Source organism: Sander vitreus, chromosome 8, assembly GCF_031162955.1.
Source record: "Sander vitreus isolate 19-12246 chromosome 8, sanVit1, whole genome shotgun sequence".
Taxonomy (NCBI): Eukaryota; Metazoa; Chordata; class Actinopteri; order Perciformes; family Percidae; genus Sander; species Sander vitreus.
In genome coordinates, this window is record NC_135862.1 from 23,960,711 (window position 1) to 23,975,468 (window position 14,758).

Here is a 14,758-nt window from a genome sequence, read left to right on the forward strand (position 1 = left end):
TCCTGCAGATCCTATGTATTGTTTCACTGTTTGGCTCCAGCTCCACGATCACTCCAGCAGTGTGGTATTGACCCGGCAACAAATGTCTCCATCAATCATAGCAAGACAAAACAGGAGCATATTGTTTAAAGACACAACAGAGGGTGCTTAATCACTGCTGATTGAGGTGTGGGCTCGTGTTTCCGAGTCTGCATACCTTCGCTGAGGTGATGTGATCCCTCTGCAGCCACCCAGGAGTTGGACACCTGAGTGGGTTGATCTATGAATGGATGGACGGATGGATGGCTGGATGAAGGGCAGGAAGCTCGAAACAAAGAAACGTGAAATGCAGTTTTAGTTCAAAGGGAAACTTTGATTTGTTATGACTTGGATTTGATTTTATATAGCTCCAGCCATCAAGTTAAAAAAAATATGACAATACTGCACCCACCAGAGTAAATACTGAGTGAGATCTCGATAATGCAGTGACATGGCTAAAAATAAGTCCAACCAGGCAACAAATATGAGCGGTCACACAATTATGCAGGTTGTACATTTTGAGTACAATGATAAAACAACAGAACTGATGGCCGGGGTTAAATAAAATCCCATCTGTAATAAACTGTAGTTTTTAATATTAGTATTTCTTTGTCAAGTGCATGCACATACAATGAACTCTCAGCGGCACAGCTCCCTTGCATTATGCAAACCATAGATATAAAAAGAAAACAGAGGAGGAAAAATGTGTGAGGTAGACTAACAGATGCCATCATACATTTTATTTTACGTCACTTTTATACTTGGAAAGAATATTCCATGAATATTATTGAACTTAAATACAGGCAGATATACTTTGTGTGCTTCCATGGATGCTGCCATCTGACATCTCTCCATTAGTGCATGTATAGGTACTGAGCATGTGTGTGTAATTCAGGCCTGTGTGTAATGTGTGTAATAAAAACAGAGTGAAAACATTGTAATTTCCCCTTGCGGGATTAATAAAGTATATATTATTATTATTATTATTATTATTGTTGTGTTACATCAGAAAACTCCTACTTTATTAAGTCGGGGTAGATGAATTTCCCCCGAGTTTACAAGTAAGAACTCAGACTTTGAGTGGCGTTCCATTGTCCTTTTTCTAATAGGTGGTCGGAAATAGTATAATAGAGTTCAGAGTTGTCTGGAACGCAGAGTTACTCACAGCAGACACTGAGGTGTGTCATAGCACGAAAGGCTCAGGTCGAACTCATTACCTTAATGATAACTCAATTAGGCCAGCATCTACTGTACAATACCAGGGCCTATGAACTAGAACTCCTTAATGGAGCAGAGCCATCATTTATGTTATTAATTACCCCTGTGCTTTGTGAAGTCAAAATGTCTGCTGTTAAAAAGGTTGGTTACATATTTAAAAAATCTGAGATGTGGATGGAACTTCTAATAAAAGACAGCACAGCGTTACTATGGCCTCATCATACCTGCTGCTGCCCGAAGCTGAATTTATGTGACACTACAGAGCTCTAAGTATCTGCTTTATAAACCCCCTATAGAAGTAGGGAAGTGGGAAGACTAGAGGCTGAAATAAGAGGAAATCCTGTTTGTCATGGCTCAAGGGTCTTTCCCAAGGAGAAGGGGAACTCACAATGGTCCTCTCTGTCCACAAGCTGCCCCAAGACTGAGCACAGTAGCAACCTTTTGCCAAATGGGCTACGGTTGTATTGGAGGTCAGCATTAATCAAACTAGACAGCACGCTTAAAATGCAGCACAAGCACACTTCAGCAATGTAAACACAGGCATTGTACACAGACTGCATCTGTATAAAAAGGTTCTTTAATCTTTAATATCCTCACATTTGCAAAACAGGTTTAAAAGTGCTGCAAGGAAGAAAATGGAACTTTTTCTCCCATGCAATGCACCTTTCTGTGTCACTGACACCTTTATTCTCCAGCCTGTTTCACATTGAAAAGGTCTAAAAACTGGGCACAGACTGTGAGCCAGGAGTTTCACATTACATTTCATACTTATTTCAATGTATTTCATTTTACTGGAAACATTTTCCCATGAATGCAGAGGCAACTTATTCTCACGTTTTGTGAATCAGGGTGTATTTGAAAATGTAATGATGCTCTTTGTGCTCCAGACAGGAAGACCGAATGATGTCATCTCCTATGGATGTCATCTTTAATGAACGCACTGCACACAGACACCCAGCAGTATGTTTAAATCATACACATCTCCTGCACCAATAGTTAAAACATGGGTGCAGATGTCTGGTTTTGTCCCTTAAGAGGTACGCAGATGTGTGTTCACACTAGTTAAAGGCGGGGGTATGACCAGTGTGAGCTGTGGGAACAGGAGTTTGCGGTTTAAGTTTACACAACCCCCCAAAAAACAGAAATGACTCCAGCAGGAGAGATGGAGGCTCCAGTTTAGAGAGATTAGGATGTCAGGTTGGAACATTAAATATGAAAACTGTGACATTGTCTGATAAAACGTCTTCCACATGCGGTTGAAACTGAGAAATATTAGATGAGCTAGTCCAGTGGCTGTGCATGTATGTATGTCAACATACATACTGATAACAGTAAAAAACACACACACACACACACACACACACACACACACACACACACACACACACACACACAGAGGAGTCATTCACAGTGGTTCGGTCCACACAATCCCTGTTCTGCCTAAACAGAATCTCTTTTCTTCAGTCAACGTCGTCGAGTGTGTGTGCGCGGCGCTGTGTCTGTGCCAGAGGACAAGGGGCAGGAGCTGGGGCGAGGATGGAGATGTTTGGGGGGTGTAGAGGACAAGAAGGGTGGGTGGATTGTTGGGTAATGAGTCACTGGAGCCTCCTTCAAAGCCTGTTCTCCAACCCCAACGCCCCCTCCAACACCCGAGCAGGGAGGTCCACTGGAATCTGGGCCTATGGATGGAAGAGTTGATTGGGAAAGCCACATACAGTGTGCATACACATGGATGACAGTACGCACACACATGAACACATTTCTTGTTTCTAACTAATGTCAGGATCTCGCCGCGGAGGATGTGGCCCCTGCAACAAAGACTTCTACAGTAGAAAATTTTAATGTTCAGTGGTGTACTTTGGTGTCTGTAAGTGCAATGCAATTTATTATCTTTCCAAAGTGATCCTGTTGTCTGTGTGTGTGTGTGTGTGTGTGTGTGTGTGTGTGTGTGTGTGTGTGTGTGTGTGTGTGTGTGTGTGTGTGTGTGTGTGTGGGTGGCTGAACACAGACTCAGTTTTTTGTAAACTCCCTAAATAATGTGGTTCGTCAAGAAAGATATTTGGTTCTTTCTGTCTGTAACTTTCTTATTCTAATGTCACTTTCTTTGGAGTAACAACAACAACAACAACAACAACAACAACAAACTCCCTTGTGTCACATCTCTCTGTTAATGCCGACGATGATCCCAGTAGTATGTATTTAATTTCAAACACACACACACACACACACACACACACACACACACACACACACACACACACACACACACACACAACAGCTGTGACCTCTTGTCACAGCTTTCACTCTCCTGTTTATTAGATCATGAGCAACTGTTTGACTGTTGGATGGAAATGAGAGAAGAGTAAGACGTGGCATGGAATATTAACTTGGATAGCAAATCACACTTCCCTGACCTAACTGAGCAATGCTGAAAGGACAAAACAATGAGACACACACAGACAGGAAGCAGAGATCAGTCAACAGTAGCTTTTAGCGTGTGTACACAAGACATACAGAAGAACAGGATCAAGCATTCCACTCCATACACAACTATATTTAGATACCATGCATCCTCATGCAGCTGAACAATTACAGACATGCTGTATACGTCAAAGGTCAGTCCTCTTGTGACACCGCACTTCGTAAATGTTTAAGGGATGTACTAAAAATGAACGATTCCTCTCTTCTCAGATTAATATACACATTTTTGTGTTTGACCAGACAGGACATTATGGCTTATTTTCTCCAAGCAGATTTGAAGTTATAGTGAGGTGGCGTGATGTAGTGATAAATCCCCTCTGAGCGAGTGTGTGTTTGTCTTGTTAAACCGAGGGACCGGGCCAAGTGCTCTGGGACAAGACTAGACAAGAGCTGTAGCTCTGCATGAAAATCCCACAGGCGGGCAACCCTGCTGCCTTGGCAACAAATCAAAGCATGACACAGCACAACCGGTAATAACAGTGTTTAAAGGTTAAAAAAATTGCTGGTTGGTAGTGAGTTTCTTACTTTAGAACTTAGTGAGAGACTGCTCATTAGCTAACCTCAGTGCTTTCTAGACTTTTCACCTCAACTGTGGATGGAAATGTTGCATCCTGGGAGGTAAAAGAAGAAGATCCTCTCTGAATCCTCCTCTGTTTGTGTTTTAACAAGTCATGTCTGCCTGTCTGCACAAGAAGACCACCCCGTGTCCTTTACATCACATTTACATCACATGCTGCGGGTGGTTGGCACGGCAACAGACAGGCCGGGAATTGCTGCAGTCTCCCCAACAAATCGGTACTTGCCTTTAAGAGTTTTCCTTTTAAAGTGAAAAACAAATGATTCTGGATTTGATTCCTCAAAGGCCAAATTTAATGAATCGATTAAGATGGAACCTTATCTTTTAAGGTTAACAGAGAAGGTCAGGCTCAGTTAATACTAAGGGAATATGCAAAATTAGACAGATTATCACACACTGGAAATTATGAGTACAGAAGTCCCAGGAACCAAATTTACCCCACATAAATTATTGGATTAAATATAATTCATAAAACTGAATAAGGTTAAAATCACAAACCCAAGGGCTCCATCCTGACTCTGACATGTGTTACCCTTACAGTTTAGACACAAGAAGATTCAAATCAAATCAAAAACAACTAAGGACTTTTATCAGATGACTTTGAACACTTGTTCTTTCATTTGAGTAAAATTATTGTTGCCTACTGTAACTCACTGGTTCCCAAAGTGGGGTCCGGGGAACCCTAGGGGTCCTTGAGGGGGTTTCAGGGCATCCCCAACGCAAAGGGGAATCATTTATTTTCACTATAATTCCACCCATAAGTAACACAATGACAGAATGTTTGACTAATTTGGTCAAGTTTTATACACTTTCTGTATAAATGCATCTCTCCTTGTTCTTATACAGGGTTAATGTTAACTTGTGCATTGTCCCTGTTTAAAACATCTCAAAGCCCAATGAGATGGGGGCATCTGGGATGTAATCTTATCAAATGGGGTTCTTTGGTAGACTGGGTAAACCCAGCCCGATCTGCTGGAGATTTGATTTCGCCCTGCAGCTCAGGCTGGAGACCTGTACGTTTATCTCATAGACAGTTAAATGGACCAACAGATCCCGTTGCTCTGAACGGAGACCAGTGAAGGATATTAGAAGCACTTTTCCAGTGATGGCTGAGCGTTACTGCGCAGCCTCCAACTGAGCTTGAAGATGTAGATGTGACGTGAGCAACCTGTCTGAAAGTTGTAAGTCTCCTGGTAGCTGTGCCAAGAGAAATCTCAATCATTCCCAATCTTACAGAGACGGAGAGCGTAGGTATATGTAAGGAGATAACATAGGCACAGGCTAATTATTGCTAACTAAATCTTAAAAGATTGTGCTTGGTCTGATGATAGCCAGACTAGTTCTGTGGTCTAATTTGTGTCCGTTTAGGGGTCCTTGACGTGAACATTTTTTGGGAACCACTGATCTAACCAAGCTCTCTCTATATACATGTATATTGAAAGTACAAAAGTGACACCATTAATACTCAAGTAAACAAGTACAATTAAGTAGTATGTTTGTAGTTACTTTCCAGAGAAGAGTTACCTGGAGCATGGAGTTCACCTGCATGACAGGACGATTAAAATCAATGCAATGATTTACTGGTTTACTAAGTGGAGTTAAACTGACAACATCTGATCTTGTGCAGCACAGATAAAGAAATAGACACACATTGCCTCAGGGTGCACCAGACTGCCAGACTCCCTCCCTCTGTCCTCTTCTCTGCTCTCTGAAAGGCAAGTCCAGACAGGTCCTCTGTCTCCCTCTTGCATATATTGGTGACAGGCCTGAGCTGCAACAGAGTGGCAGCACGCAGAGCAAACATCCGACTTGACTCCCACCGCCCTTCAGCCAAAACAAGCAGGACACGCCTCGGTGCAGCTGGCCTTTCATTCACTTACCTGGGGAGAAAATACATAGGAGGAAGGGTGGGAGGCCATGGATCATAGAGGGAAAATAAAAAGATTGTTTTTTGTATGGCTCAGTGCTAAAGCTAAAAAAACATGACAGCTACTTAAATTGATCTCTGAAAAGAAACATATCACCATTATAGAAAAAAAAAATGCATTTTGGTTAATGTTATTTATTTTTAATAACATTGCATGATATGTTCAGTTTTAAATATTTTGGAAATTACGTGCCTTTTCTTTTGTTGCTAAGAGTTAGAAGACAATACCAATAATGCTCTCATGAATGCGGGCTAAGCGTATGTTCCCAGGGTCCTATGTTCCACAGCTTAATAACTTCTTAATATGGCACATAAAGGAGACCTTTCAAACGGTTTCATGTTCTCAGCAAGGTTTTTACCATGTTCAAAATGTACATGTATGGTTCCCTGGGTCAATATGTTGAAATCATTCACAGCTTATAGCAGAGATAGGAACTCAAGTTTGAGACTCGGACTCGAGTTGCACTTAAGTCGCACACATAGTGACTTCAAAATTGACTTGAGACTCGTCCTCAAAAGACTTCAGACTCCACTCGGACTCAAGATGCAGGACTCGTAAACAATCTTTATTTTTAGGAAATGTCTGATGAGCTGACCGTTATTTCTAACCTACCTACGTAACACTTAATACGTAGCCTAACGTATCTGCTGTGCGCAGCCACACGGGAAAGAGGTCAACAAACATGTCGACCGCACCAGCAGCTTCTGTGTCATTCATCGTAGGCTTTGGCTTTAAAAACTTCTTACAACAAGGCCCAAACAAAAGAAGCGCTGAATGCAAAATATGTGGACTCAGCTCAAAGACTTGAGACTTGACTTGGACTCATGGCTCAGAGACTTGTGAGAATCTCTCAACACTTTTAAAGCTAACTAATTAACATGTTAAATATGTTGTTTGTTGCACTAAACGTGCATACATTTTAATTTGTGGTTTTACGAGGGCTTATGTTCCGGTCCGGACTATTTCTTGGCCAGGCAGATTAACTTCTTGGAGTCTCCACTTGTGGCTTGGCAATTTGTCGTTATTACACTTTGTATATTTTGTACCTTTAACAAATAAGATATATTGTGTTAATTAATGAGCTTGTAGGCGGACGTTGTTTCAGAGCCAAGCTAGCTGTTTCCCATCTTTGTGCTTAGCTAAGCTAACTATTGCTAAGCTAACCACATGTTAGGCAAGAAAGTTATTTCTCAAAATGGTCGAACTGTTCCTTTAAATTTTCAGCAATGACAAATAATTTCCCCCAGGGCATATGAGAACCATTTTGGCTGAGAAAAGAAACGTTTGAAAAATAAATTTAGTCTGATTGATGTCATATTGCTCCACTTCCATCTGACTCAGTGTAGTTTAATGTTCCCCTTATTGTTTTCATTGACGCTGACAGTGTGTAAATATTGTGTTTGAGTAGTTTACACCACCTCACTCGCCCATTGCTAGGAGAAGTAAACATACGCCGACACACATGGAGACAGACAAAGAGGGATCCAGGGCAGGGAAACTCAGTCACACACATTGAAAGGAACCTCCATTGATGGAGTGCTTATACTGCTTGGAAAATAAACACACCCGCACTCTCCTCTGGTCTCCTATTTGTCGCTCCTTCAGTCAGCCCCACACATACAGTCGCACAACACAATGGTCCAGTGTGCACCCACTCAGACCATCCAGCTAACTCTGGAGAATAGAAACAAACCACTGATCTTTAACCTGCTACCAATCTGCCCACTCTGCTGCTTCAATAGAAAACAATGTGACTATCTTGTTAAGATTTGGGTAAGAGATGGTAGAAATGTGGATTTGCTGGTTTAGATCCATAGTAAGATCTGAGCTGTTCACTCAAAGCAAGTATATCCAGGGTGACACATTGAGAATTGTTATATTGAGATTTTATTTTATTTGTTTTAGCAAATATCTGCAGGGTCAGAGCATAATTTAAAGCCATATCAACTTATTAATTTGCTTTCAAGGTGACTTGAAGACAGAATGTATAGTACAATGTGGCATTGATGCAGGCTGTATTAATGTGACCCTTGGTATAATACATGGTTGGCAGTTCCTAACAATTAAATGTTTTCAGTGACACAAAGGGAGTTCAGTTCAGGTTAAGCCACACATACATACTCTATGTATAGCTACAATGAGCACCAAACCGCAAACACATACCTACATGTGCAGATTGATCTCTGTTTAAACAGACTTGACACTTTGATATGCCAGGTATTCATCACACTTCAAAGGCTTTCTCTGTAAAGTGGAAAGGAACAAGACTCCGTAGTACCATTGTTCACATCATCTCTTTTAGAAAGGAAGTGACAGGTTGTCGACTGTGACTGAAGAAATTTGCTTAATACACAATAATAAAATATCATCTCATCCCATGTGCCATTGCTTCTGATTTCTTTAAGAGAAAACTTCCTTTGTAAAGAAATTAGCTCATGTTAAACGTAGATCTGTTGTATGGTGGAACACTTGAACATCAGTCACTCTAAAGGCCTCCTGCATTGTGGAGAGGCTCCTAAACACAATCAGGGTTACCCTCGCTGGGGCTTAAATCTGTGTGTGTGGCAGAGATGTTAATCCATGTGGCGTCTACCAAGAGATTTTCACTTGCTCAGGTTTAAGTCTCAGGCCTGTGAGAGGGCTCTGCGGTTACTGTGTCAACCACTCATCTCAATTCTCATGTAGTTTGCACAAAAATATTGCCACCAATGTTGTTACGTCTTATGTGTATTCGGGAAGGATTGTCACCTCTAGTTGCCTTCTAGCTTTGTCTAGTTTCTTTCATTTATACCCAGTGTTGGAGTATTCAAATAATTTACTTAAAGTGCTCATATTATGCTCATTTTCAGGTTCATAATTGTATTTAGAGGTTGTACCAGAATAGGTTTACATGGTTTAATTTTCAAAAAACACCATATTTCTGTTGTACTGCACATTGCTGCAGCTCCTCTTTTCACCCTGTGTGTTGAGCTCTCTGTTTTAGCTACAGAGTGACACCTCTCACTTCTGTTCCATCTTTGTTGGGAGTCATACATGCTAGCTGCTAGGCGAGCATTATAACGTGTCGTCACGGAAGTAAAGGCTGTGTCACTACCCGATGTGAGTCGAGTGCAGATGTGAGTTGCGCATGCGTCACTTTGCGACAATGACACCCCACACAGGTAGGCTAGACCAGATTTCACACAGATCTGTTTTGCCGTTAGCCACAAAATAATGAGATGGGTACATTACATAGCAGTAATTTATTATTTAGCGTAAGGCATCACATTTTCATGGCATGATCCCTGATGTCAGTTCTAGATTAGAGGCAGAAGTAGCTTACAAGAACCTGTTAACGAGAGACTTATGTAATGTCAATACAATAAAAATGGACCTACATAACGAAGTTCGTTCACTGTTGGCTACAAGTTAGCAATTAAACACAACAAAGGCTGTCACTTCAATGGCGTTTTGAGCTAACTTTAGCAATCAAACAATCATAGATAGCCAAAACGTTTGCCGGATCCGGATCCCTTGACGTTATGCCGTAAACCATTTAAATCTGAGCATGCGCAACTCACATCTGTACTCGACTCACATCGGGTAGTGACAGGCTGGACTACAACAGAGCTGTTTGGAGCAGTTTGTGAACAGTGTTTTCTGTTGGAGATGGTAAGTCCCTTTGGGGTGGACTTTGGGCTTTTTCACTTTGTAAACCTATAACGTGCACAAAAAAGATATATAACACAATAAAGGAAAGGGGAAAAGCCAATAAAGCACAATATGAGCACTTTAAAAGTAGCAATGCCATAGTATAAAGAACTCCATTACAAGTGAAAGTCCTGCATTCAAAATCTCACTTGAGTAAATGCACATACGTGTTCACAACGAAATGTACTTAAAGTACTCAAAGTAAAAGAACTCAAAATGTAAAGTGGCTACTGTCAGTGCTATACTATTATATTACTAAACCATAATTATTGATATATTCATATGCAAGCGGTACTTTAATATGGTCATTAGTCAAGTTGGAGCTAATTTTAACTACTTAATAATAATAATATAAGTTTTGGTAGTTTAATCTCTCACAATGAATCACACTTTATAAACTGATCGTGTTTTGTGGGTAAAATATCAATTTGAAAAGTAACTATAGTTCTCAAATAAAGGTAGTGAAGTGAAAAGCACAGTATGTCTCTCTATGAAAATGCGGCAAAGTAAAAGCATAAATGGAAATACTCAACTAAGTACCTCAAGATTGTACTTGCTGCAGTCTAGTTATGTAAAGGGAAATCACTTCACATACTGTATGTGACCAGTGCTTTGGTCACAAAACAGTCCCAGTTTACCCACATCAACATCTCCCTCTAGAGGAGAATATTTGACTACAGAGGAAACCATTTTCTAAGTTAGTAAAGTGTTTGTCGTTGTAAAGCCCGGTGGATACATTATTTTTTAATGCAAGACATTAATGACAACCACGGGCAGTGACAGGGTTAAAATGTTTTACTGTAGTGCTACAGTACGCAACAGGTATGAATGAAAACATTGGGCAACATCTTGTTCTCGGTAGTTTCTTTCCATACTATGACAAAAATATCTGGCATGTAGAATCCCCACAACATGGCAGTAGAGTAGAAAACAGGAAAAGAATGAAAAGAACAAACAAATTAAGGTGTAAATAAAAGCATTCAAAGAGTTGACTTCCTTCTTGTGCTCGCCGATTTTCTCCCATTGGGTAGATCAGTATACTGGCAATGGAGACTGAAATTCAAGGGTTAAAAACCAGTAAAAACCAAAATCACAGATCTGGCTTTGTATAGCACAACCTTAATGGCTTACTTGCGCACACGCGCACACGCACACACACACACACACACACACACACGACGAACCCACACTACCCTGGGAGAGTGATTGTCGGCCCTGGTCTCCATCCTCCAAGCTGGATTAGATTAGGAAAGTCAAGGTTAATCACCCAATAAATACATTCTGAACTCTCTTTTTGAAACACAGACCTCCAGACAAATATATACAACTTGATTAATAAAAAAAAAAAAAAAAAATTAAAAAAAAGTGTTTACATCTTAAAACAGTCACTTGAACGTGGTGTGGACCAAGATGGACACATGAACTCCTATTAGGCCGTAGTATTCAAATTTTGCATTTTCACTCGTTCCCTCTATCTCTTCTTCCCACACGCTGCTTCTCTATGTAACTGATTGTACACACTAGTGTTGTGGTCTAGACCAAAAGCAGTGCTATGCTAGTATCCCTTCTGTTACAGCACTACAGGCACACAAATACAAAGACACTCTGTTTGGCTCTCTGCCCTGCCTCATTCCCATTATCCTCCCTCCCTATGTGTCACTACAAACACACACAGTGCTCCCTGTAAACAAGTACTCTGTCCTTTCGGATTATAAATACGGTTTTGGTAAAATCATCATCATTAAAAGACGAGACGGAGTGTATTTGAGCGTACATCGATACAAAACGGACAGAATTGCACTGCTGGAAGATATTCCTTCTTCATTTGTCCTGTTTTTCTTCTTCTTCTTCTTTTTTTGGCTTCAGCGTTAAGGCCCAAATCTGGAGAGAAAGGGGAGTAGGAGAAGTCCAAGCGGAGATCTGCCTGCACCCTTAGGGCCTACTGTACTGTAGGTACGAACAACACACATAAAGGCAGGCACACTGACAGATATACAGTATTGCAGGGCAATATAAAAAGATACCAAGGAATGGTGAAACATCCTCTTTGTCATTTCTTTTTTTGTAAAATCATTCTTCATCATACATTTCATCTTTTTATTCAAAATCTTTTTAGCCATGCTCGTCTCTCATCTCTCCTTTCCTGTCCAAAGTGCATGGGTGCTGGCGCTGATTCAGTCTGGCTACACTAGGTGGTGCTGTTCCTCTCTGCAGATGACTGACAGGCGGTGGCTGTGGCTGTGTTTATTGCTTTAATGTCCAGTGCTCCTCCCCTCTCAGAAGAAACAAAGGGATGAAGTTGCCCTCCAAACACTGATCTGAGGTCTCTACCCTAATCTGCTGATTTACATTTTTATTTTTTTTTTTATTTTTTTTGGGAGGGATCTGATGCCAGATCAGTGCCGGAGGGAAACTCCTCCCTGAGGAGTGGGCTCAGGTGAAGACGTAGTTGAGGAGGAGCTGGGAGAGGAGCAGGACACAGAGGATGAGACAGTGACGGCCCGTTAGCGACACGCCGTCGTCCATCGCCCTCTGACGAGTCAGCTGACGACTCAGAGCCGCCAGGTTCCTACGGGGAGAGAGAAGGGTCAGGTGAAATGTTTAACAATCAGCGGTAATTAAGTCTAAACAATGTAGAACTATCACATTAAAAACAAAACTCTGTCAAAAACAACCCTCTCACAACAAAAAACAGATTGTCTGAAGTTCTGAAATGATATCTTATTATATAATGATTAGAGGTGTGACGAGATCTCGTCCCCGCGAGATCTCGCAAGATTAAACGTGACGAGATTTCTCAAGGTCAAGGTAAAAAGTGTCTCGCGATATCAGTACACAAGTGCAGAGCAGCAGCCTTGAAATTAGGATAGAAGATCCCCCACCCGTTCTCCAAAGTTGACTGAGTTTACTTTTGCAGAGCAATAGTGGAAGAAAAAAGCTGCCCAGCGTTAGAATGTTAGAGATCTATCTATCTCTCTATCTCTCTCTCCCTCTACATGTCTGCGTTCGCAACGTGCAGTTCACTGTAGCGTTGTCTCGTACAGACCACTCTCTTTCTCTTAAAAATGAGTAGGGAAGCGGAAAGCAAAACCTAACTTTACTTTTAATGATATTAAACAAAGAGAAATGTTCTCAGTTCATCCTGTAACGGTCATAAATCAGTGCTAGAGTAGCCTACTTCCTTGTTTAGTGCTGCAATTAATAAAATGCAGAGGAGGAGAAAAGAGCATCTGTCTTCACAAAAACCATCTGTTGAGTGTTTGATGGTAATTTACTTGTGCTTTAGAATGTAATCAATGTGACATGGTAAACTAAGCTGTATTTCTTTTTGTCTACTGGACAACTTCAGGTACAAAACATTTGGTCTCAGAAAACACTTAGTTATGTTGTAACCTTGGTTCTCTGAGTGAAGAAACTCTTCTCTCCACCGTACATATGGAATAAGTAACAGTGTAACTGTTAGTTATACAGGAGAGAAGCCAGTTATCTGAGTTTGTGGCAAAACCTTTCAGGGCTCGGTTTTCATTTTGGGACTTTCGATTGAATAAAGGACTATTTTTCCAGTCTTATTTCTTCATTGTAGTTTTCTGTAAAATAGTGTTAAAATCTGGTCTCGTCTCGATCTCGTGTCTCGTCGCGATCTCGTGAGCTGGGTGTCTCGTCACAACTATTAATTATGGATATTTTTGTTACAGATGCACTGACACCATTTTGTATTCATCCAATAGTGGATATCAATGTGGTATCTAGAAATGGCGATAGATGTAATTCTGCAACAAGGCTGAATTTCGGGAAAGAGACTTCAGATACAGTATTAGGGGACCACTAAGGCCTATATAAAAGAGACTTCAGATACAGTATTAGGGGACCACTAAGGCCTATATAAAAGAGACTTCAGATACAGTATTAGGGGACCACTGAGGCCTATATAAAAGAGACTTCAGATACAGTATTAGGGGACCACTAAGGCCTATATAAAAGCATCCAAAAAGCAGCATGTCATAGGACCTTTAAGGTCTAACCTCTTAAGACATCATGCTACCCCAATTCCCTCTACAAACGTGTGTGCGCATGTAAATGTGTGTTCTTTTCACCGCTGGATGTCCTGCTGTGTCTTCTGTATGGATGTGATGGAGGCCTCCATCAGGGCGATGTCCTTCACCTCTTTATTGCACCGTGCACACTGGTTTGAGAACCCTGGGCACATTACAGACAAGAATATAAGACTATTGTATCACAATTTAAGATTTTGTTAGTTTTGAGTGTGTGTGTGTGTGTGTGTGTGTGTGTGTGTGTGTGTGTGTGTGTGTGTGTGTGTGTCTCACCTTCATTGTCTGAGGACTCGTGTGTGGGTTCTGGTGTGGTGCTGCTGCTCTCAGTGTTCTGGCTGCAGCTGGACGGCTGGCTACTGGCTTTTCTTCGTTTCCCATTCATCTCAGCCTGGCAGGAGGCAGAAGAGTCCTAAGTGTAAGCTATTTAAACTTCACTGCAGACAAATTGACAATAAAATGCTAGCGGACGCAGCAAAGATTGGGTTTAGCTGTCTGGGCATCACTGCAGCGAATAACAAGTGAGAAAGAAAGGGGCTGGTCATGTTTGTCAATGCTTTGGATGCACCTAAGGGCGTTTTCACACCTGTAGTTCGTCTGCTTTGGTCCGAGTCAGTTGGTGAGTTTGTAAACTTGGAGCAATTTGCCCTCGCAAGAACGTCCACTCCTCTTATTGGTCGGATGTATCTGGGGCCGGGAGCATGCAAGTAAATACAGGAAGAAGGTCCTGTGTTCTGGACTAGTGCATATTTCTTGTATCTCCATGGTCACACCAGCTCATTTCATTAAAATGATTA

General features: G+C 41.3%; 1 protein-coding gene across 3 annotated transcripts in view; it reads right to left on the minus strand.

The window, feature by feature from the left end:
- Positions 1-10,692: 10,692 nt before the first annotated feature.
- The window catches only part of osbpl5 (oxysterol binding protein-like 5), a 59,080-nt gene continuing 55,014 nt past the window's right edge, over positions 10,693-14,758 (minus strand). For all 3 annotated transcript variants that reach the window (XM_078257554.1, XM_078257553.1, XM_078257552.1), the window contains 3 exons: positions 14,238-14,352; positions 14,007-14,109; positions 10,693-12,481 (listed from right to left, as the gene is read on the minus strand). In XM_078257554.1, the coding sequence (XP_078113680.1) occupies positions 12,346-12,481; positions 14,007-14,109; positions 14,238-14,352 (354 nt within the window). In that variant the 3' untranslated portion in view covers positions 10,693-12,345. The remainder of the gene's footprint in view (positions 12,482-14,006; positions 14,110-14,237; positions 14,353-14,758) is intronic.